We start from the raw sequence: 25,067 nt of genomic DNA, 5'->3' as shown, positions 1-25,067 counted from the left end.
GAAGCCTTAGCAGTCGTAGATGCCATCAAGCATTTTAGGCATTACCTATTGGATAAACCTTTTGAAATTATCAGTGACCACCGTCCCTTGCAATAGCTTAAAGAACAAAAGGATAATAATGGTAGATTAGGAAGATGGGCTATACTATTGGCCGCAACGAATTATGAATTGAAATATAGGCCGGGACGTGTTCATCAAAACGCAGATTGCCTGTCACGCTTAAAAGTAGCTAGTCTACAAACAAATAGAAATATTACCTTAATTTGTGAGAAACAATTGGAAGACGACCTTTGCATAGCCATTCGTAATTATTTGGATAACGGAGAACTTGATCAAGCTTTTCTTCAATCTAGACCAGATTGGGTAAAGGAGATTGATTACTTTGAAGCTATTGATGGTACACTTTACCGGCACGTGCTGCCACCTGCCGATAGCAAAAGAAAGTAAACTAACCATCAGTTAGTTTTGCCTGCATCGTTACGCCATCTAGTGCTCAAGGAACTACATGACGCACCGATGGGCGGACATTTAGCTTTTTATAAAACCTATTTGAAAATAAAGAATCATTATTATTGGCCAAATATGAGGAAGGAAATTAAAGAGTACTGTCAAACTTGTGAGGTATGCATCGCCAACACTTCAACATACAGAGCATTGTTGCATCCTCATGAAATAGCAAAGGCTCCTTTCCAAGTCATTGGGATGGACTTTTTGGGTCCAATTACGCCAGCTTCGCCTAATGGAAATAGCTATATTTTAGTTATTACCGATTATTTCAGACGATGGGTGGAAGCTGTTGCGCTCAAAGATCAAACCGCGCAGACGACAGCAGATTGTGTATATAAGACAATTATAGTTAGACATGGTATGCCTAAAGCTATTCTTTCTGATCGTGGAACCAATTTCACGTCGAAGCTATTCCGTTATTTCTGTAAAAACCTAAAAATTTATCAAAAATTAACAACTGCTTACAATCCAGCTAGCAACGGAGAGACTGGACGATTTAATCGAACATTAACAACAATGTTGAGAAAGGAATTAAAAGATGGAGAACATGAGAACTGGGAAGATATGCTGGATGATGTTTTATTTGCTTGCCGTAGTTCTGTCCATTCTTCGACATGTGAAACCCCGTATTATTTACTACACGGTAGAGATCCCAATATACCTATTAATGAATTCCTTGACGCTTCCCCAAAAACATTTACCTCCGCATCCGATTACGTAGGTAACTTAGCTGATCGCTTGCGTTATAGTTTCCAACGCGTCCGTGAGGAGAGCGAAAAAGCAAGGAGACGTCAGAGGGAACAATATAATAAAAGAGCGAATGTAAAACAGTATATGGTTGGAGATAGAGTATTATTAGATATTAGGATAGTTAAAGAGGGCGATAGCAGGAAATTTACCTCTAAATATAAAGGTCCTTATAGAGTTGTAAAAGTTTATTCCAATAATACAGTCGATATTGCTGATAATTCATACATTTGTCAACGGACTCACGTTAACCGTCTAAAACTCCTGTACGAAACAATGTTATGGAAAGACGAACATTGTCCCCCTATCGAGACGCCTTCGAAGTTCGAGAATCGATTTCGTAAATCGATTTCCACCCAAACAATACAAACTATGGAAAATATGGAGCTAACGACAAGCGAATCGGAAAACGTGGATATGGAAGTAAGTCCACTAAAAATTGTGGATGCGGAAAATGTGGAATTGGAAACCGTGGAATTGGAAATGGCAGAAAAGGAAATGGACGCCAACGCTAACAGTAAACAACAATTATGCCTCAACGACGAAATTCAAGATATACAGGATTCGGTTGACGATAACTCAATCGAAGCTGACATATTGTTGAACCGTCATAATCCAACACCGATTCGTGAAAACAATGTAGTTACCATAAATTTGGAATCTGAGGCCCGACAGGTGGTGCCAGCCATCGATCAGCCGGAAGAATTGCCACCCCAAAATGCTACCGGACGCCCGCAAAGAAATCGAAGACTACCATTACGTTATAGAAATTAGAAGCGTTTTTCCGAAACAAAGTCAACGATCACATAACGAACGACATGTATTTATCAGCAAGACATTTCTAAGGGACTTCACAACCTTTTTGACACTTGTTGAGTCAAGTCCACCCAAATCGTGCTCCAAATTTAACTTCCGTAAAATGGACCCGTGCGCTAACTCTGCCAACCAGCAATCCCAGGCAGCTTCCGAATGGCTAAGTGCCGGCGAGCAAGCCGAAGAAGTAATAGCGCCAATGGTTTCCATCCCAATCTACGACGATTGGACTCCAGTGCCGGAAAAATCCACCAACGTCGTTAGCCAGACGCCTCAATCCCCAGAGCTCGACGACATGGAGTCGTGGGACCTCGAGCGTCAACGCTACGAGCGCCGTGTCGAAGAACGGACAGCCGCGCTCACACGCATATTGAATGCTGATTTGTTCGCAGAGGATTGGGGAGGAGCTGTCAACACCCTCAAGCTCATTCTGGACTTGGATCCCGCGAAGCGTCACTCCCCTCTTTTCAACTGGTCGCCCTACCTGTGGGACACAGGTCGGAAACGGCAGAGGCGCGACCCCACCACCATCCACAATTAAGTCATCGTAAAAGGAAAAGGCTCGAAAAAAGAACCACCAAAAGAAAACCTCCCTATTTACTCCCACCCCAAGTAGCAATATGCTTATTCCCCTTAGTATAGACCGCTATCTCCAACAAAATTTGTTTTCCCCCCCTTCACATTATACTACCTATCTTTACGCTATGAATAAACAAGTAGAATTGCACATATGCTGGTGAGCTTTCTCTATAATGGAAGGGTTTAAATACGAGAATAAAATAGAGCATGCAGACATAAACGAAATAAAAGATAGTAAATTGAAACTATCGTTTGCCGCAGTGTTGCAATTATAATTCATAGGATTATTGAATAAGAAATATATATACCGACGTATATCAGCTACCGCTGAGGCAAGGTTCGAACATAAGATTGGCGGAGAAAAAGGCCCAGACGAAAAAGGCCCAGACGAAAAAGGCCCGCGACAAAGGCCCAGACGAAAAAGGCCCATACGAAAAAGGCCCACTTTTTTCCAAATTCAAAAGTGGGCCTTTTTCTCCATTGGACTGGGCCTTTTTCTCCGTTTAATTTCCATGTTCCCACAAACTTTATATTTATTTTCAAAATATATTTCCAACCTCCTATTCCGTGGAAAGTGGAATGTACATAGGTTGCTGAAACCGTTACCTTCTATAAGGTTTGCCGAGATCAAACAATGTTAGCGTATGTACGTTAGTTAATCTTTGATTATTTATTCGTTAGCAATCTGATTTCGGATTATGTTAGTATTGATATATTGCTAACATCCCGTTAAATAAAGTTCATTTTTCACAATTTTTGTTTATTGAATTACTATCGGCTTTTTTTTAATATAATACAAGAAATTAATGTTTTTCGCACTTAGCCTTGTTCTGTCCACCCTCTTTGATTATTCCCCCAACCCCCAGTCCATCTCCCTTATAACTTCCCTTTGTCGATACTTATGCCATAGGTAAAGACCACTGATTCGTTGTGAATAAGGAAACTGAATGAGTTCCGCGGGGCTTTTGTGGTTGCTGGGAACAAAAATATATATTACCACGAAGACTAGTTTATTATTATTAACATTTGATAAATAATGTTTATAGGAATAATAGTACAAACTTGAACTATCGTCTGAGGCAAGGACCAAAACAAAGACTATTGTAATTCAATATTGATTCTAATACTATTTATTCTTTATACATTTTCCGTTCTTTTAACAATTACAAAGAGCCCAATAAATATATTAAAATCATAACCTACTGCTATAAATGATTTTGTTCGTTCTTCGTGTCCTGTTTTCACCTTTTGTACATTTTCAAGCAGCTATTGATTACCTAATTACACATCACATACTACATTGAGATATAAGGAAGCTTTACACTTTACGTTAGCAAAGCTACTAATAATGACAAATCAATTTTCTACTACGACGGATTTTTTTTTATGAGTCTCTTATTAGTGAAGACACTAAACCTTTTAAATTGAATCTAAGATTTTTTTTCTTCAAATTTTCCACGATCATGGAAGGCATACCAGTGTATTTTTCTAAAAAACTATCACGACATGGCTGCACATGAAAGAACACAAGTTTAGCTGATCCATCAGTCAGTATCAGTCTTTCATGCGATAAATTTGCCTTTTTTCTTTAGTTTATTCACTTTATGTTCTTTCTTTTCAGTTTTCTTTTTCTTAATGTTGGCTTTTCTCCTTTTCTGTTGTTATTCCCTTCTCTTTTCCTTTTCTTCGATTCGTTCAGCGCAATTTTTGTTACTCTCTGATTTGATTTGATCTCGTTCATTAATTGGTTTGGCAAGCAATTCCACATAGTCTTTTACCTATTGCAATACAGAAAGGTTAAAAGTTTTCAAGATCTTACAAATATTTTTGTCAAATTGAAAGTTTACCTGAAAACCTTCTGCTCTTTGCAGAGCACCTTTTCATGCCTGTTTCTCTTCAATACTTCTCGCATTCAACTTCAGTTTGGCCATCCAAGATTTTCACTTTGGCTTTGAGTTTTTTTTTATCGTTGCCACTTTTGAATCTAAAGTGGTCTTGTTCAGAATGGGTGAGGGATAAGATAGTTCTCCTAAATCAAATTAGCTGAATACTAGGCAGCCTTCACTGTTGAAAATTTGTGTTAGCAGTGTACTTGTTGGTCTTGGTTCAGGAATACCTGTTTTGACAAACTCTGTCGGATCAGAGGTTGATGACACTGATGCTGCCTTGGTGGCTTGTGCAAGTTTAGCAATTCAGGACCACTTCTTGTTATTTTTCTTTTTTAATTTCTTCTTCTTCTATTTTTCTAATTTTTTTAAAGTTTGGTTTTCATTGTCCTATTAGACAAATCCTGCCTTTTCCCTGAAAATAGATGGAATAAGCTGGCCAGTCTTCCTTAAACGTAAAGATTAACACATACCTGTTAAGTGTGAGGTGTTAGCTGCTAGACATTCTTCTTGTTCAACACCAACCTTATTGCTATTGAGATCGTCAACTGTAGATACACTTTCAGTTGGAATGTTGGTCAATAAGCTAGCAATGAAAAACTCTTCAGGAGAGAGTTGCTTTTTAAGAGCGACGATGTCAATGGACCCTCGCGTTTTATAAGGCTCCTCATTTTTAGGGTCCTCATTTCCTACAAATTTTGTTTAGACGTCACTTTCAAGTTCTTGTTTTCTCTTTTTCTATTTACAAAAACTGCCTCTCATATTATAACCTTTAAACTTTAAACAATGGCGGACGGTGGAAAGCTGTTATTAAAACTTTTAGCTAAAGCTTTATTAAATTCAACAAAATTTAGTTCCTTTGTTATTGTTCTATTATTATAATTCATTATTATTGTTATACAAAGGAACTAAATTTTGTTGAATTTGTAATAAAAGAATTTAAAATTTTTAAAATTTTATGTTAAAAACCGTCCGCCATTGTTTGTGACGTCCTGACGCTAGATTTGACTTGAAAATGCCGTTCCCTGAAGAAAATAACAATAGACTTGTTTCGTATAGTTTGATCTATGGAGTGATCAGTGATAATGTTGAGAAATCAAGGTATATAATAATAAAGTTTAAAGGTTATAATATGAGAGGCAGTTTATGTAAATGGAAAAAGAGAAAACAAGAACTTGAAAGTGTCGTCTAAACAAAATTTATAGGAAATGAGGACCCAAAAAATCATGATTTCTAGCTTATTGACCAACATTGCAATTGAAAGTGTATCTACAGTTGACGATCTCAATAGCAATAAGGTTGGTGTTGAACAGGAAGAATGTCTAGCAGCTAACACCTCACACTTAACAGGTATGTGTTAATCTTTACGTTTAAGGAAGACGGGCCAGCTTATTCCATCTATTTTCAGGGAAAAGGCTGGATTTGTCTGATAGAACAATGAAAACCAAACTTAAAAGGAGTTAGAAAAATTGAAAAAGAAGAAATTAAAAAAGAAAAATAACAAGAAGTGGTCCTGAATTGCCCAACTTGCACAAGCCACCGAGGCAGCATCAGTGTCATCAACCTCTGATCCCACAGAGTTTGTCAAAACAGGTATTCCTGAACCAAGACCAACAAGTACACCGCTAACACCAATTTTCAACAGCGAAGGCTGCCTAGTATTCAGCAAATTTGATTTAGGAGAACTATCTAATCCCTCACCCATTCTGAACAAGAACACTTTAGATTGAAAAGTAGCAACGATAAAAAAAAACTCAAAGCCAAAGTGAAAATCTTGGATGGCCAAGCTGAAGTTGGAATGTGAGAAGTATTGAAGAGAAACAGGCATGAAAAGGTGCTTTGCAAAGAGCTGAAGGTTTTCAGGTAACCTTTCAATTTGACATACATATTTGTAAGATCTTAAATAATTTTAACCTTTCTGTATTGCAATAGGTAAAAAACAATGTGGAATGGCTTGCTAAATCTATTATGAAACAAGATGAAATCAAATCAGATAGTAAAAAGAAGTTGGCTGAACGCATCGAAGAATAGGAAAAGAGAAAGGAATAACAACAGAAAACGAGAAAAGCCAACATAAAGAAAAAGAAAACTGAGAAGAAAGAACATAAACTGAATGAACGCCTCACACTTAACAGGTATGTGTTAACATTTACATTTAAGGAAGACCGGCCAGTTTATTCCATTGATTTTCAGAGGAAAAGCTGGAATTGTCTGATAAGACAACGAAAATCCAATTTAAACGGAAGTTAGAGGGAATGAAGAAGAAATTAAAAAGAAAAAGTAAGAAGAAGAGGTCCTGAATTGCCAAACATGCTCGAGCCACCAAGGCAGTATCTGTGTCATCAACCTCTGGTCTTTCAGAGTTTGTTAAAACAGAAATTCCTGAAGCAAGACTAGCAAGTACACTGGCAACACCAATTTTTAACAGTGAAGGCTGCCTAGTTTCCAGCAAATTTGATTTTGGAGAACTATCTAATTCCTCACCCATTCTGAAAAAGACCACTTTATATCCAGAAGTGGCAACGATTAAAATGAAAGAAAATAAAACTTAAACCAAAAATGAATATCTTGGTAGGCCAAGCTGAAGCTCTGAGAATGCAAGAAGCATTGAAGAGAAACAGGCATGAAATGGTGCTCTGCAAGTAGCTGAAGGTTTTCAGGTAAACTTTCAATTTGACAAAAATATTTGTAAGATCTTCAAAATTTTAACCTTTCTGTATTGCAATAGGTAAAAGACTATGTGGAATTGCTTGCCAAATCAATTAATGAACGAGATCAAATCATAAAGTAACATAAATTGCGCTGAACGAATCGAAGAAAAGGAAAAGAGAAAGGAATAAAAACAGAAAAAGAGAAAAGCCAACATTAAGAAAAATAAAACTGAAAAGAAAGAACATAAAGTGAATAAACTAAAGAAAAAGGGCAAATTTACCGTATGAAAGACTGATACTGACTCATGGATGAGCTAAACTCTTGTTCTTTCATGTGCAGCCATGTCGTGATAGTTTTATAGAAAAATACACTGGCATGCCTTCCATGATCGTGGAAAATTTGAAGAAAAAATATCTTAGATTCATTTAAAAAGGTTTAGTGTCTTCACTAATAACAGACTCTCATTTAAAAAAAAGTCCGTCATGGTAGAAAATTGATTTGTCATTATTAGTAGCTTTGTTAACGTAAAGTGTAAAGCTTCCTCATATCTCAATGTATTATGTGATGTGTAATTAGGTAATCAATAGCTGCTTGAAAATGTGCAAAAGGTGAAAACAGGACACGAAGAACGAACAGAATCATTTATAGCAGTAGGTTATGATTTTAATATATTTATTGGGCTCTTTGTAATTGTTAAAAGAATGGAAAATGTGTAAGGAATAAATGGTATTAGAATCAATATTGAATTACATAATCTTTGTTTTGGTCCTTGCCTCAGACGATAATTTAAGTTTGTAATATTATTCCTATAAAAATTATTTATCAAATGTTAATGATAATAAACTAGTCTTCGTGGTAACATATATTTTTGTTCCCAGCAACCACAAAAGCCCCGCGGAACTCATTCAGTTTCCGTATTCCCAACGAATCAGTGGTCTTTACCTATGGCATAAGTATCGACAAAAAGAAGCTATATGGGAAATGGACTGGGGGTTGGGGGAATAATGAAAGAGGGTGGACAGAACAAGGCTAAGTACGAAAAACATTTATTTTTTGTATTATATTTAAAAAAGCGATGGTAGTTCAATAAACAAAAATTGTGAAAAATGAACTTTATTAAACGGGATATTAGCAATATATAAATACTAATATAATCCGAAATTAGATTGCAACCGAATAAATAATCAAAGATTAACTAGCGTACAAACGCTAACATTGTTTGATCTCTGCAAACCTTAAAGAAAATCACGGTTTCAGCAACCTATGTACATTCCAAATTCCACGGAATAGGAGGTGGGAAATACAATTTTCGAAACAAACATAAAATTTGTAAGAAAATGGAAATTGAGCGGAGAAAAAGGCCCAGTCCAATGGAGAAAAAGGCCCACTTTTGAATTTGGAAAAAAGTGGGCCTTTTTCGTATGGGCCTTTTTCGTCTGGGCCTTTTTCGTCTGGGCCTTTTTCTCCGACCTCCTCACCGTTCACACTTAGTCAGCAAGTAAATAGTGACACAGCAGCGTCATCTTGTTTTCCAATTAACAACCGAAAAATTCATCAAAATTGAAAATATTGCTTTTTTGAGACGGGAACTGCATTGATGTGAACTCTTTAAACATACTTTTAGATCGTGAATCACTCACACACAATCACATTTTTTCACTGACTTTTATTTATTTATCCAAAAACCTAGATATTTCTAGGAAAATACATGATTTGGGTTCACAGTTCAACAAGGATGCTGATTGCGCTTCACACACATCTAGAAATTTCGCAAGTTGACGTATCTCTGGATTGTTAGCTAGTCAACATCTGCATGATAATACACTTTTCTTTTTTTTTGAACAGCTGCAATGGTATTTCGGTCATAAGTTCCACGGAAAAATTTCTCCATTGAGGCAAGAACGCCAATTGTGCGTTATCTTGTGCCTATTTTCAATTAAATGGATACGCCGTCACTTTTCTGATCGGAAGAGCTCACTTTGGCCTGGAATATTGTTTTGAATGGTGTAATTAGTATACATTGCATACATTAAATTGGATCAATTACTTTTTGGCATACGTTCAATTGTGTGAGGCTGTCAAACCGTCGACAGGCGGTATCTAAAGGAGGAAATCAGCTACGAGCTTGCGGACTCTAAACAAACGCAAAACTAATAAAAAATTATAAAGATAGCCTGAAACCAAATTGTAAAGAAAATTAATTTTAGTTTCCAGCACTTCATCAATCAAACATCGTCAACGTTGGCACAGGTGATTTTTCCATGTTCATTGTTTCAGGTCACCAATTTCTACTATATGATTCAAGAGGAAATGAGGTTACACGAACAGAAAATTAACCATACAATTCAACTGATACATAAAAACACCATGATGCGTGGAAGTGAAATACACCACATCACAACTGTTAAAACTGTCAGAACATTCACCACCCATGCAAAACATTTTCTGATTCATTGATCTTCATCACCTAGCCTATACCACGAAAACCAAACACAATTAGTGCATAACGTTTTGCTGATGAAAGCTAACATATACCTGACAAATTTACTGCAGACCAGCAATTCCTGATGGACTCCCACACAACATTCCAGATAAACAAAACAGTAGTTATTCCTAAACAAACATCTTGCAATAGTGGTCAATATAATGCAGTAACTGGTAAACATAAAATCTCACATGAACAACAAATGTGAACGGAACCATTCGAAAATGAGGTAAACAATTTCAAAAATGAATTTGCACAAAAAGGATTTTAACTAAAACACTACCAGAGAACGAAGTTTTTCCTTCCACCTTTTCCTAATTTTAAAATCAATTAAAGAAACATAATTGTTAAGCAAATCTCACTGTGTACCTTTTTGTTGGTTGAATTTGGGAATGGCTTACTAGTTGGAATAAGTTTTTTTCTTTTACCCCAGATTTGCTTTCCGGGCAGCGCACTTCCAACTTTTTCTGCTGATCACAGTATCTGCATGACCCGCTGCAGAATTATCGCAAGTGAAGAGGAAATCGGGTCACAGATACAAAGGGGCACAGGTACACGTTTATTTTCTTTAAATACCATAACGAGTGAAATAAACGAATCCGAAGAGCTTCGGTAATCATTCCAACTACCATAATTTTTTTGGCACTGAGCCTCCGTCAATTTTCTTTCCCAATCCTTTATAATTAAGAATCTGCCTTTAGAAAAATAAAACAAGAATCAGTGTAAATTTCTTGTCAATTGAATTACCTAAAACTGTGGAATCCTAGAGACATAATATTCTACAAACTCTTTGAATCCCTTGAAAGCAGAAAAATTTCTGCTAAAAGGTCCACGTTAGCCAGATACAGGTCAACTGGTACTTCCTTTTCGACTGGCATTGGCAGTGATAAATAACAAGTAGGATCAAATGCAACTGAGACCTCATCAGACCCCATACAAACCAAAGCCAATTTCAATACCCAACTAAAGAGATCTACTACTACAGAATCTATCTGTATTCTACTTATGATAAAATACCCAACATTCATGTGCAGCTTCCTGAAAAATAAAATGAGTTGGAACACAAGTGAACCTTGCTAATAAAAATTTGTAGCTATTTCACCTATATTTTGTCAGTGTCCATCGATGCAAGACTTCTTCAAAATCGGATTCAGATGTTCGTCTAAGCCCCCCAGAACAACGTAGAGTAGTTCTCGCGAAGCAGGGTGCTGGTATCCGGGAAACTGCAGAGCAAATCTACCGACTTGCAACTTACCCAATTCAAAATCGTTACGATGCACAAGTTAAAAACCTAGCTTTTACAAAGCAAGTAAATGGTATACCTTAAATACACTCGAAGGTAATGCATGGTCACCTTGGTAAGGTGTCCGCCAGACCACATCGTTCGTACAAGATGGCGCCGAGCATTTGCATTTCCTCCCTTGGATTTCATCTACAAAAATAAAGGTCTACCACGTTCGGCTGCCGTGATATAACTAGCCGCTACGACGCCATGATAAATGTGGCCATCAGCAGCTCAGCTCAGCACAGCACCTGGGCCACCTAGCGACTAGCCCCCTACGAGCCTAAAGCAAATATTTTGTTTGAGAAATAAGACTTTAATTGAATAAAAAAAAATATTTTTAATGGGATGGGAAGAAAAAAAATCTAGGTATTGAAATAAACCACAAAAAAAAAACAGAAAGACTAAGAACTTAATCTAATTAATTCAATGTGCGTTGGTTCGTACGATGTTTCGTCGACTGGATCATTCGCAACAACGTGACTTTTCTAATAACTTATACATCTACTTACTAATGCCATCAACTTTCGTTTTTCAAAATACGGAATTACATGACATCACGTATTTTACCGCCTGCTCCCTCCGAGACTCTTACGGCGCTATACACCATTTTTATTAAAATCTTTTGGTTATGGGGAACTTACTGAACAATGAGTCGTGTAATTTATTGTTTCCAATCTATTTTACAAAAGCCAAGCCACTACCTGTATGCACCATCATTGACGAGAGCGGTAGGTTGTCAGGGTAGGCTGAATCTTTCCATAAGTTTACCCTGTTCCGTGAGATTTTTTCTAACTTTTGTCCTCATATAATAGATGGGGCAATCTCGGCTAAATGTGGCAAACGATTAGTATTAAGTATGTAACATGATTAGGATATCACTCAAACTATTTACTTGCAACAAAGAATCTCTTCGTTGAGACTTCCCTGGCACCGTTGACATTCTGTCCATAAACGATTAAACTTCTCTTCGAGAGCATAAAGTTGGCCAATTTCCCTCTGGTAGAACTCCGATTCTTTCGGCTTGCAAAATCTGTTTAAATTGGAACAGCAATTTTAACAAACATCGCCGAGATAGGCAGAAATTAGACTTACTTGCATACAGCACTATCGTCTGGAAGGACGGTTTTGCATCCAACACAGGTGGATTTGCGTGTGGTAAAGCTAGCCAATCCACCAATTTTTGAAGTAACAAATGAAGGCGTCCGGGTATGGTAACCATCTACAATACGGAATACAAACCGTTCAATTATGTCAAGCAAATAAAGGCGATAAGTCCGTGTTTACGTAGCAACAATGATTCCGCTTTAGATCCAAGTATGGGTTCCAAAATCCGAACAAGGGGTTTTGAAAGCTGATTTTCCAAATGGTATGGGGCATCAATAGGTACGCTGTATTCCATTACAAAAATAGGGTTTTCCGTCTAAAGAAGACGTATGAAAACTTAATAGTTCATGAGAAATTTGAAATCCAAAGACGAACCTTGAGGTAAGCTGGTGTACTTTTAGCGGCTGCGATAATGACATACGGAACTCGATCCCCTAATTTTGGGGTTGTACCAGCATCTCGCTTACGCATCTTGTGAGCTAGTTCCACATGTGCCTGTTTACTGGCGTAGTCTTTATCTGTTTTAGTCAGCTCCTTTTTAATAAAAGAAAGCAAACGGATAAAATCACAGTATTCCAAAACATAGTTACGCTCTACCTTGGTAATCATCAGAAGTGAGATATCGACTTTGTTGCGCAGCAAGTCGAAAATAGATTGTTTGGCGTATTCTAGTGCTCCATCCGGATCTCTAAGAGAAAATATCAAAACCTCAAACTTTGAATACTAAAACTGATGACTTTTTGTTTACCGATCAATCAAACTTTTCTGCAGACCAGCTATTGATAAGATTGGCAACGAGTTGACAATTATCACGACGAACAGTTTCTAAACCCTTACAATCCATTTTGTCAAACTTTTCAGGTTTGGTCCAATACAATCCTGGATACCTGTGAAGACAGAAACAGACAGTGCAACTGGTATCTCATCTAACAAGTCTTTATAAATCAGAACCGTAATTACCTCTTTTCGTTGATCAATAAATAGGGGTAATAGACTTTTTCGAATTCCAAATTAATGGGTTTGACAAATTTTGCCGACACAAATGCGGCAGCTTCTCGGCCTAATTCCATGGCTTCGGCCACCGTGGGTACACCGAATTTCACCATTACGGAATCTGTGTTACCATAGATTACCTGACGTGACACTAATTGAGAAAATCCTCGAGTCGCCCCGCGGTCGCGACAAGAGTATTGCACCCAGCTTGAAGATTTGACCGATGATGGCTCGTGACAGTTCCTTGATATATGACAGATTTTAAAACCGAATTGTAGGAGAATTTACACGCCCCGCGGTGAATTTGAATCGAAAATTCACGAGTGCGTGCGACAATTACAACTTCTGGCTTTTGAACCATGGCGGGGATGCACCAGAAACACCTTGTTCTAACAATATGTTCATAAACGGTACCAAGTACGCCGCCTATATGAAAAAATGTGAAATTTTAGATGACTTAATCAACGAATGTCACGAAGGGTTTCTTGAGTATCTTAAATGCAATTGGACCTTTTCGTAGTCGCAATCACAGACGTGCCCACTCAAAATTACTTTTACCTCAACTTACCCAGTTCATATCGACCCATTCGAATCAAGTTAGTACGAAGGCATCAAGGTTTCAAAATTACACAGCGTTCATTAATTGGATTACCGTTTTGCCGGAGCCCGTGACAGCACAAGTAATCAAATCTCTTTTGGCAAGAATATCTGCAACTGAAGCTTTCTGTATAGGTGTTGATTTTATGTAGCCAGCAATCTTAATGTTTTGAAGTAGTAGTAGGCGCAGGCCGGCTTCTTCGAATGATGTTATTTATCGAGGTACATCTTTTTCTGTAACCTAAAGCAAATCCAAATAGATATTTTCAAAACATAAACTACTGTTTCGAAAAATGGTTTACCTGGAGGACGACTTTATCAAAATTGTTAAAGTGTTCCCCACAGACGATCCCCTTAAACAGTTCCTTTTCATCGCATGTCACAGCTTCTGGAATGTATTGTTCACGCAGCTTTCCGTCGATTCATCAATAGATTCGGGCAGCATTTCGAGGTGTGGCCGGACTCGGCTGGAGATTCGGGCTGAGAAATAGTTAATCATGGAAACTCACCGACATCCACGACGGAATAAGTAAACGATGTTGTCCTCGTAGATATGGCATCCACTGTCATGTCATCCCCGTCGGATTTGCCGTCCCCTTTCTTGCACTTTGGTAACATGAAGCAAATGGTTGCTAGTCCCTATAGAAGGAAATAAACAATACATCTAATTATTTGTTCATAGTCATTTTTGCACAAAACTTACCACTGTAATTTGGACAGAGAAGACGACGATAGCCGTCATTTGGAAACCAATGTGGTCCACTACAATGCCAGTCCCAGCGCGTAAAACAAAACGCCCAGCACCACTAAGAGACGACCATATACCGTCAACAAGCCCGTGAGTACTGGGATTATCCGGATAACCAGCATGTCTATTATCAAAATGCAAAAAAGAAATGAATACTGGCATAGCAAATTGAATTTTTAAAATGTGGCTTACACAGCTTCTCTCATGGCATCAACGACCCCCGAAACTTGTTGCCCTGCAAACGCAACTCCACTTTGTGCCAATGCGATACCGACAACAGCTAGATTTCTAAAATAAAATCAAATAATGATACTAGTTAAAAGGTTTGAATTTGAGAATTGAAATCAAAAGTACCGATCAATAGGAACGAAGGGAAAACGCCCCAGCAAAAATATGGACAAGGCTCCGATCATGGTACTGGAAAAAAGGCAGAGCTTCACAGGTCCTCGGCGATCGCACAAGTATCCCCAAATAGGGCTGGCTATACTGTTGGCACCGTCTTTCAGTCCGAAAAAGATACCCACGTAAAATGGTGTCAAGTCAAACTGCAAACAAAACATAAAATGATTCTAAAGAAATTAATAATAACGCCAAGTCGGAAAACATACCGTACGCAACACTTGCGGTTCAAAGTTGATCGAGAGGAACCCGTTCGACATGTCGATACGATGAACGTGAAGAACGGGATCCAAATGGATGGAATACACAAAATAGCCAATGGCGATTGAGTTTTAGTTTATCCCTCGTCATACTGTGACACTAAAATGTTGAGAAACGAGATGAGAAGGCTGGTGACGTACAATATTTTGAACTAACTTACCGTCATAATCGGCGAGAAAGGGTAATGCAATAAAGGCCATAATAGTTTGAATTCCTCCCATGAGGATAAAGGTAGTCTTAAAACCACCTACTTCATGCAATGCACCACCGACTATAGGACTAGCAAACTGGGCAATGTTCATCATTGTTCTTGTAAGACTTGTGTTTCAGAATTGAGAACCGAATTGGGAAACTCTACAGCAGTGTAAGTAAACGTCGACGTAATTGTACCAGCGTTTCCGGCCGCATGAATGACGCGGATCAATATAGAGATTACGACGAATGAACCCCCGGGAGGGAAATACTCTAAAAAGCTTTTAAAGTTTACTGATTAAAACCCAGCTTTCGCGTTTTTTGTGTAATTTTTTACTCACCCCGACAATAAGCAGCAGATACCTCCAATGAAAACTTCAGAAACAAAGGCGTACCGAACGCCAATAACTTTTAGCTGCAAGAAAGATTAAGATGCACATTATAAGTTTAGGGAACAAATTCGGGGCAATATTTACGTTTTTTCCTATAAAAGGAGTGACAAGAAACGATGTCAGGCAGTTGGTACCAACGATAAATCCATAAATGGATAAGGACAACATCGTTTACTTATTCCGTCGTGGATGTCGGTGAGTTTCCATGATTAACTATTTCTTAGCCCGAATCTCCAGCCGAGTCCGGCCACACCTCGAAATGCTGCCCGAATCTATTGATGAATCGACGGAAAGCTGCGTGAACAATACATTCCAGAAGCTGTGACATGCGATGAAAAGGAACTGTTTAAGGGGATCGTCTGTGGGGAACACTTTAACAATTTTGATAAAGTCGTCCTCCAGGTAAACCATTTTTCGAAACAGTAGTTTATGTTTTGAAAATATCTATTTGGATTTGCTTTAGGTTACAGAAAAAGATGTACCTCGATAAATAACATAATTCGAAGAAGCCGGCCTGCGCCTACTACTACTTCAAAACATTAAGATTGCTGGCTACATAAAATCAACACCTATACAGAAAGCTTCAGTTGCAGATATTCTTGCCAAAAGAGATTTGATTACTTGTGCTGTCACGGGCTCCGGCAAAACGGTAATCCAATTAATGAACGCTGTGTAATTTTGAAACCTTGATGCCTTCGTACTAACTTGATTCGAATGGGTCGATATGAACTGGGTAAGTTGAGGTAAAAGTAATTTTGAGTGGGCACGTCTGTGATTGCGACTACGAAAAGGTCCAATTGCATTTAAGATACTCAAGAAACCCTTCGTGACATTCGTTGATTAAGTCATCTAAAATTTCACATTTTTTCATATAGGCGGCGTACTTGGTACCGTTTATGAACATATTGTTAGAACAAGGTGTTTCTGGTGCATCCCCGCCATGGTTCAAAAGCCAGAAGTTGTAATTGTCGCACGCACTCGTGAATTTTCGATTCAAATTCACCGCGGGGCGTGTAAATTCTCCTACAATTCGGTTTTAAAATCTGTCATATATCAAGGAACTGTCACGAGCCATCATCGGTCAAATCTTCAAGCTGGGTGCAATACTCTTGTCGCGACCGCGGGGCGACTCGAGGATTTTCTCAATTAGTGTCACGTCAGGTAATCTATGGTAACACAGATTCCGTAATGGTGAAATTCGGTGTACCCACGGTGGCCGAAGCCATGGAATTAGGCCGAGAAGCTGCCGCATTTGTGTCGGCAAAATTTGTCAAACCCATTAATTTGGAATTCGAAAAAGTCTATTACCCCTATTTATTGATCAACGAAAAGAGGTAATTACGGTTCTGATTTATAAAGACTTGTTAGATGAGATACCAGTTGCACTGTCTGTTTCTGTCTTCACAGGTATCCAGGATTGTATTGGACCAAACCTGAAAAGTTTGACAAAATGGATTGTAAGGGTTTAGAAACTGTTCGTCGTGATAATTGTCAACTCGTTGCCAATCTTATCAATAGCTGGTCTGCAGAAAAGTTTGATTGATCGGTAAACAAAAAGTCATCAGTTTTAGTATTCAAAGTTTGAGGTTTTGATATTTTCTCTTAGAGATCCGGATGGAGCACTAGAATACGCCAAACAATCTATTTTCGACTTGCTGCGCAACAAAGTCGATATCTCACTTCTGATGATTACCAAGGTAGAGCGTAACTATGTTTTGGAATACTGTGATTTTATCCGTTTGCTTTCTTTTATTAAAAAGGAGCTGACTAAAACAGATAAAGACTACGCCAGTAAACAGGCACATGTGGAACTAGCTCACAAGATGCGTAAGCGAGATGCTGGTACAACCCCAAAATTAGGGGATCGAGTTCCGTATGTCATTATCGCAGCCGCTAAAAGTACACCAGCTTACCTCAAGGTTCGTCTTTGGATTTCAAATTTCTCATGAACTATTAAGTTTTCATACGTCTTCTTTAGACGGAAAACCCTATTTTTGTAATGGAATACAGCGTACCTATTGATGCCCCATACCATTTGGAAAATCAGCTTTCAAAACCCCTTGTTCGGATTTTGGAACCCATACTTGGATCTAAAGCGGAATCATTGTTGCTACGTAAACACGGACTTATCGCCTTTATTTGCTTGACATAATTGAACGGTTTGTATTCCGTATTGTAGATGGTTACCATACCCACAATGATGAAGGCGTCCGCCTTCATTTGTTACTTCAAAAATTGGTGGATTGGCTAGCTTTACCACACGCAAATCCACCTGTGTTGGATGCAAAACCGTCCTTCCAGACGATAGTGCTGTATGCAAGTAAGTCTAATTTCTGCCTATCTCGGCGATGTTTGTTAAAATTGCTGTTCCAATTTAAACAGATTTTGCAAGCCGAAAGAATCGGAGTTCTACCAGAGGGAAATTGGCCAACTTTATGCTCTCGAAGAGAAGTTTAATCGTTTATGGACAGAATGTCAACGGTGCCAGGGAAGTCTCAACGAAGAGATTCTTTGTTGCAAGTAAATAGTTTGAGTGATATCCTAATCATGTTACATACTTAATACTAATCGTTTGCCACATTTAGCCGAGATTGCCCCATCTATTATATGAGGACAAAAGTTAGAAAAAATCTCACGGAACAGGGTAAACTTATGGAAAGATTCAGCCTACCCTGACAACCTACCGCTCTCGTCAATGATGGTGCATACAGGTAGTGGCTTGGCTTTTGTAAAATAGATTGGAAACAATAAATTACACGACTCATTGTTCAGTAAGTTCCCCATAACCAAAAGATTTTAATAAAAATGGTGTATAGCGCCGTAAGAGTCTCGGAGGGAGCAGGCGGTAAAATACGTGATGTCATGTAATTCCGTATTTTGAAAAACGAAAGTTGATGGCATTAGTAAGTAGATGTATAAGTTATTAGAAAAGTCACGTTGTTGCGAATGATCCAGTCGACGAAACATCGTACGAACCAACGCACATTGAATTAATTAGATTAAGTTCTTAGTCTTTCTGTTTTTTTTTTTTTTTTTTTTTTTTGTGGTTTATTTCAATATCTAGATTTTTTTCTTCCCATCCCATTTAAAAAATTTTTTTTTCATTGGCAACAAATTTTACTTACATTTATTTTATTTTTCTTTCCTTTTTTTTTTCTTTTTATTATGCCACCCGCGAAAGATGTCGTAGCAAATTTGCAATAGACTAAATTCATTCATTTCTTTTGATCGGTACTTTTGATTTCAATTCTCAAATTCAAACCGTTTAACTAGTATCATTATTTGATTTTATTTTAGAAATCTAGCTGTTGTCGGTATCGCATTGGCACTAAGTGGAGTTGCGTTTGCAGGGCAACAAGTTTCGGGGGTCGTTGATGCCATGAGAGAAGCTGTGTAAGCCACATTTAAAAAATTCAATTTGCTGTGCCAGTATTCATTTCTTTTTTGCATTTTGATAATAGACATGCTGGTTATCCGGATAATCCCAATACTCACGGGCTTGTTGCTGGTATTTGGTCGTCTCTGCTGGGCGTTTTGTTTCACGCGCTGGGACTGGCATTTTAGTGGACCACATTGGTTTCCAAATGACGGCTGCCGTCGTGTTCTCTGTTCAAATTACAGTGGTAAGTTTTGACCATAAATAAATGACTATTAACAAGTAAATAATAAGATGCATTATTTCTTTCCTTCTATAGGGTTTAGCAACCATGTGCTTCATGTTACCAAAGTGCAAGAAAGGTGACGGCAAATCCGACGGGGATGACACGACAGTGGATGCCATATCTACGAGGACAACATCGTTTACTTATTCGTGGATATCGTGGATGTCGGTGAGTTTCCACGATTAACTATTTCTCAGCCCGAATCTCCAGCCGAGTCCGTCACGTGCAAATCAGTGTCGATCCCATTACCGCGAGACTGTGCCATTATTCGCCGCATGCGCGCTGAAACATATGCCGGGTTCTCTGGCTGAACAGATTAGGCCCATCGTGTAGACTAGATAATTGAATTTAGAAACTTGAGAATCTCATCTAGCACCCTACCACTTGCCACATCTGTAACAATACCCGATATTTTCCGTGTCTCTTCCGGCTGGCTTTAACTATTTTATGAAAATCATATCCGGCTAATCCATACTCTGTCGCACGATCTGCTTTTAATCCAATCGATAATTTTCAGGAAAGCGTTTTGGCTTCGTTTTTTCAGCCAATTTTTGATATTCGAGCAGAACAAGAGAAAAATCGATTCATGCGACAAAATCTTGTTTAAATTTAATTGAGCTTAAGCCAAATTGAATTTTAAAAATGCATTACATTTTATGTGGTGTTGTGGCGAATGGTACGGGAATGGATGAATAGGCTTTTAACAGCTGTGGTGATCACATTCAAATATTATCGATTCGACCGAAAGATGGTCGTGCTCGTCAGAGCGTCCACCCACACGCTTTATGCTAGTCATTGACTAAAAAATGTTACTTAAAGAAGCGAACCGTTCTGACCGTTGAATGGAGGACGCACGCGAGTCTTTTGATCTACTAGCGGAATAAGGATACAAAAATTGATAAATTTCCAGTTTGAAGTAGACATTTTTTTCCCCTTTTTGCAATGATAACGCCATCAACCGTTATGGCGTGACGTGTTCCATCGTTCCAAATCACTTTTCTTGTTCCCATTTTCTTTTCCGAGGGCTTTTCAAGTGGGAAAAAGGAAGAAGCCTTTGAAGTAGGAAGAACAAGCAAAGTATAAACATAGAGATTGGTAACGATAACGGAATTTCGTGAAATTAAATATGGGGAACTGAGAATTCGATGACTAACTGTAAAATTATTAGTGCGATTGAGTTGTTTTCCTCTGCAATTTTTAAAAACTTGTACGTACCTATTGACTGATCTAGTATAGTCACAGGTAGAATACTCTAAACCAATGCAATCACGCGTGAATGTATAAAAATCGGAAGCCGCTTAAATTTTTTTTTTCTTGCGCAAGAAGGAAGCGTGAATGACGGTACGATCACCAGGTCAATGCAATGAGAAGTTGTAAAAATAATTCAATTATTTTTCTTTGTTTAGGCTATTCCCAAAAAACTAATTGAAATCGTGTTTCATAAGCCACATTGTTTTAACTGGTAGCCCTTCGTGGTAGGACCATCGAAGCTCTTGTCTAAGTATTAAAACACTAGAATTCGTTGGAGCATTTTTTTTTTTTAACATCTTTATTTTTAAGATCCAAATTATTGCCGACAGTACAAGCAATCTGTAGTAACCAAGCATAGAATTCGTGAAAGAAATCGAAAGAAAAGAGAAGCTGGAGAGGTATAACTATGAAAATGTAAGCATGCTTAGAAAATCTGTGGACTTTGTTCAAATCACGTCCCATTTAAATTAAGGTATTGGGAGAATGAATGAATGAAATTGGGGGAGGGAGAGAGGTGACAATGGCCATAACGATTAAAAAATTTTCCGCTTTAACAGCATAGTTATTTCTTAACCAATTATGCCATTGTCGTCTCTCCTCACTCAATTTTGCCCCTTCCTTCAAACGTTACGAATCTAAACAAAGCCAAAGCACACAGAATTATCTAAGCATCAAAACATATTCATTGTTAGACCTTCTTTCCTCTGCTTTCATTTGGTCGTTAGAAGAACGATGTCCAAACATCGTTTTGAGTCTTTTGAAGAATTTCTTCCCCTTTTTTTCTGCCTTTGGCTCCGGAAACATTTCTTTGGCGAAAGCCACTTCTGCCATCTTCTTCTCAAAATCGATATTTTCGTTTTCGACAATCACTTGCAGGGCTTTTTCTCTTCGCCGGAGAAGTTCGGTTAGTTTCGCGCGTTCTACTTCCGATGATGCAGACGCAAGTTTTGTTTTATGATCATCCAGCGCGTCTTCTGCATCACGTATAACTTCGCGGGACCTCCTTTTGTCATTTTCGTAGAGTTTTTCCAGCTTAGAAAAAGTCTTCCTGAGCTTGTCGATGCTGTTGCATTCAATGACAAGCGGTTCAGATTTGTTCCCGGAGGCGGCCCTTTTTATCTCGAACGCTACCATTATGGCCATTATGGTCTGTGACATGTACTTTTCATACTTTTCGCGATTTTTCTTATTCTTGTCTTTTGCTATATCGATCAGTAACGTCAAGTAATTGATCATAGCACCGGTCAAGTTTAGTGTAGTATTAGGTTCGGCATCCGATTTTGTTGTCGGGGTTTCGGGAGGCGTTTCCTTTCCTGTTGTGCGTGTTATTTTGATCAAATGCGCATTTTGTTGATGTAAATGGAGGTCGTGGAAGAGTCTGCAACCGAGGAAGTTGGGCATAGCCTTATATCCTGCACACACGTAAATTGGGATTTCAGTTGTTTTGTCTTGTAATACAACGTGGGTGTAGAAAAATCCAACGACCTCTTCCCATTTTACGTGCTCTTTGAACTTCCCTGTACGCTTAGACTTGACCAAATTGTACTTCGTAAAAGGCGTTAAGTTGGGCTCGCCTATTTGTTGCCATTGTTGTAGACTGATGATTGACTCGTCACAGCCTTTGTCAATCACCATATCCACTTTATGCTTGTTCAGACATACCTGCACAGACTTGATCTTGATGGTATTATCTTCTCTCAAAAATCCCGGTTTGACGAATTTCTGTTTCATTCGCTCGAAGAATCGTGATTGCTTCGACTGTTGGGCGCCCTTTGCAGTTCCATCTGGTTTCTCTGCTTGGCAATCAGTACTAGATGAAGTATTCTGGGGTAAAGGATGCGTCGTGTTACATTCCTGTAACAAGTCGCTCCTGTTTTCTGGTGTCAACTGTTCAGGTTGTTCTTCTCTGCTGGAAGATCCTGTTAATGCTGTGACGAACGTGAAGATATTCATAAATGAGGGAACCATTTTGAATATTTCGATTTACTTCGGGTGCTTGAAAAACACCGCTCGCTGTCTCGCTTTATGGCATTTTTCGACGGAAGACAGAACCCATCACTGCTCAAACTCTGATGTTTTTTCAAAAAAAAATGTTAATAAAAAAAGGTAATTTGAATTGTGTGAAGGAAATTAAATGAATTAGAATTTTTCCCGTAATGTTCAACACAAATAACCGTAAAAAAACTCTAAAAAGTATTTTTATTTCGTGAAAAACTATCAGTTTTGGAATCTTCTGAATTCACATGCATGCCGTCTATAGGACATATACCCTGGTGGTTATTACTGTTTCCGCTATCATTTCCACGATATACCGTCCCGCCTTAGCCAACTCGTGTTTTTCGTTTGCACCTCGACGCAGACCTACGTTGTTATGTGCTTGAGTCTTGCTCTTTAGCATGCCAAAGAAATTTGACTACTATTGCTATTTTTATTTATAGCTAAGGAGAAGTAAGATACCACAAGCTGTTTGAAGAATGGGTATGTTGGATCGTTCACAACCTTGGCTAAGCCATGTTTGCCATACCCACCCTATCCAGAAAGACAGCAAAAGAATAGGTCAGTTTCGATGGCTGAAACATCACCAGTGCTTTGGCATGATCAGGTGCAAAAACGACTGAAAAGATTGAATCAACACTTATTACTCGAACGAAAAGGAGTTGAGCACAAAGGAGGATACTGTGAAAAAAGATAGATGCCTGTCAACAGCATCATCTGACAGTTGTAATGGAGGTTGTGGAGGGCTTAAGAAGAAAAAATATAGGCGTTTTGGAGAGGTTGATAAAACAGAGAAGAAAAAACTGACACCCAGACAATGGCTTCTATTGGTTGTTCTCTCATTAGCAACTCTCACATCATCATTTGCCTTTCCCCCCCGTTCTTTCCCTAAATTGTAAGTATCTGTGAAATAAGATCATATGTAATGTGAAATCTAAATGTTTGCTTTAATCTCTAGGCTGAAGATAAGGGTGCCACAGTATCCATTTATGGATTTATTATTGGTACCAACTGCCTGACATCGTTTCTTGTCACACTCCTTTTATTGGAAAAACGTAAATATTACCCCAAATTTGTTCCATAAACGTGTAATTTGCATCTTCATCTTTCTTTCAGCTAAAAGTTAGTGGCGTTCGGTTCACCTTTGTTTCTGGAGTTTTCATTGGAGGTATTTGCTGCTTATTATCGGGGTGAGTAGTAAATTACACAAAAAAAACGCAAAAGCTGGGTTTTAATCAGTAAACTTTAAAAGCTTTTTAGAGTATTTCCCTCCCGGGGGTTCATTCGTCGTAATATCTATATTGATCCGCGTCATTCACGCTGCCGGAAACGCTGGAACAATTACGGCGACGTTTACGTACACTGCTGTGGAGTTTCCCAATTCCGTTGCCAAAATCTTTGTAAGATTCACTAATGCAGGTTTAGCGTTCGCTGTTCAATTTCTACCATTGTTCTAATTTTAGAATCTTACAAGAACCATGATGAACATTGCCCAGTTTGCTAGTCCTATAGTCGGTGGTGCATTGCATGAAGTAGGTGGTTTTAAGACTACCTTTATCCTCATGGGAGGAATTCAAACTATTATGGCCTTTATTGCATTACCCTTTCTCGCCGATTATGACGGTAAGTTAGTTCAAAATATTGTACGTCACCAGCCTTCTCATCTCGTTTCTCAACATTTTAGTGTCACAGTATGACGAGGGATAAACTAAAACTCAATCGCCATTGGCTATTTTGTGTATTCCATCCATTTGGATCCCGTTCTTCACGTTCATCGTATCGACATGTCGAACGGGTTCCTCTCGATCAACTTTGAACCGCAAGTGTTGCGTACGGTATGTTTTCCGTCTTGGCGTTATTATTAATTTCTTTAGAATCATTTTATGTTTTGTTTGCAGTTCGACTTGACGCCATTTTACGTCGGAATCTTTTTCGGCTTGAAAGACGGGGCCAACAGCATAGCCAGTCCTATTTGGGGATACTTGTGTGATCGCCGAGGACCTGTGAAGCTCTGCCTTTTTTCCAGTACCATGATCGGAGCCTTGTCCATATTTTTGCTGGGGCGTTTTCCCTTCGTTCCTATTGATCGGTACTTTTGATTTCAATTCTCAAATTCAAACCGTTTAACTAGTATCATTATTTGATTTTATTTTAGAAATCTAGCTGTTGTCGGTATCGCATTGGCACAAAGTGGAGTTGCGTTTGCAGGGCAACAAGTTTCGGGGGTCGTTGATGCCATGAGAGAAGCTATGTAAGCCACATTTAAAAAAATCAATTTACTGTACCAGTATTCATTTCTTTTTTTTTTTCGTTTTGATAATAGACATGCTGGTTATCCGGATAATCCCAGTACTCACGGGCTTGTTGCCGGTATATGGTCGTCTCTTAGTGGTGCTGGGCGTTTTGTTTCACGCGCTGGGACTGGCATTTTAGTGGACCACATTGGTTTCCAAATGACGGCTGTCGTCGTCTTCTCTGTCCAAATTACAGTGTTAAGTTTTATGCAAAAATGACTATTA

The 25,067-nt window shown here is 38.5% G+C and overlaps 2 protein-coding genes, 3 long non-coding RNA genes and 1 pseudogene across 13 annotated transcripts; 3 read left to right on the top strand and 3 right to left on the bottom strand.

Moving 5' to 3' along the window:
* LOC130686343 (MFS-type transporter SLC18B1-like) overlaps positions 1–25,067 on the bottom strand; it is a 96,527-nt pseudogene that overhangs the window by 17,692 nt on the left and 53,768 nt on the right.
* Positions 5,527–7,114, top strand: LOC130686354 (uncharacterized). 2 transcript variants are annotated; one of them, XR_008999850.2, is made up of 6 exons: positions 5,527–5,633; positions 5,738–5,882; positions 5,941–6,125; positions 6,178–6,395; positions 6,465–6,667; positions 6,726–7,114. It is a non-coding gene; the product is annotated as an uncharacterized LOC130686354 (long non-coding RNA). The 2 variants fall into 2 exon arrangements; XR_008999849.2 differs by having other exon boundaries at positions 5,941–6,395.
* LOC130686344 (uncharacterized) lies at positions 8,831–11,221 on the bottom strand. 7 transcript variants are annotated; one of them, XR_009421249.1, is made up of 7 exons: positions 10,992–11,221; positions 10,772–10,919; positions 10,246–10,707; positions 10,039–10,164; positions 9,720–9,983; positions 9,232–9,656; positions 8,831–9,168 (listed from the first exon to the last, which is right to left on the bottom strand). It is a non-coding gene; the product is annotated as an uncharacterized LOC130686344 (long non-coding RNA). The 7 variants fall into 7 exon arrangements; XR_009421250.1 differs by having other exon boundaries at positions 10,039–10,364; positions 10,417–10,707; XR_009421253.1 differs by having other exon boundaries at positions 10,039–10,360; positions 10,417–10,707.
* On the bottom strand, positions 12,801–13,885 carry LOC132088068 (uncharacterized). Its single transcript, XM_059495739.1, has 2 exons — positions 13,019–13,885; positions 12,801–12,945 (listed from the first exon to the last, which is right to left on the bottom strand). Exons 1-2 carry the CDS (start codon positions 13,162–13,164, stop codon positions 12,810–12,812), a joined length of 282 nt encoding a protein of 93 aa, XP_059351722.1. The 5' UTR covers positions 13,165–13,885; the 3' UTR covers positions 12,801–12,809.
* Positions 16,146–24,377, top strand: LOC130686351 (uncharacterized). 2 transcript variants are annotated; one of them, XR_009421247.1, is made up of 7 exons: positions 16,146–16,373; positions 22,992–23,443; positions 23,507–23,603; positions 23,665–23,738; positions 23,801–23,948; positions 24,012–24,171; positions 24,233–24,377. It is a non-coding gene; the product is annotated as an uncharacterized LOC130686351 (long non-coding RNA). The 2 variants fall into 2 exon arrangements; XR_009421246.1 differs by lacking the exon at positions 16,146–16,373 and having other exon boundaries at positions 22,884–23,443.
* LOC130686366 (uncharacterized) lies at positions 16,508–17,197 on the top strand. Its single transcript, XM_057509507.2, has 2 exons — positions 16,508–16,974; positions 17,048–17,197. The coding sequence occupies exons 1-2, from the start codon at positions 16,829–16,831 to the stop codon at positions 17,181–17,183; spliced, it is 282 nt and encodes a 93-aa protein (XP_057365490.2). The 5' UTR covers positions 16,508–16,828; the 3' UTR covers positions 17,184–17,197.

Source organism: Daphnia carinata, chromosome 6 (assembly GCF_022539665.2).
Source record: "Daphnia carinata strain CSIRO-1 chromosome 6, CSIRO_AGI_Dcar_HiC_V3, whole genome shotgun sequence".
NCBI classification, from domain to species: Eukaryota; Metazoa; Arthropoda; class Branchiopoda; order Diplostraca; family Daphniidae; genus Daphnia; species Daphnia carinata.
This window is presented reverse-complemented; position numbering and strand designations above follow the sequence as displayed.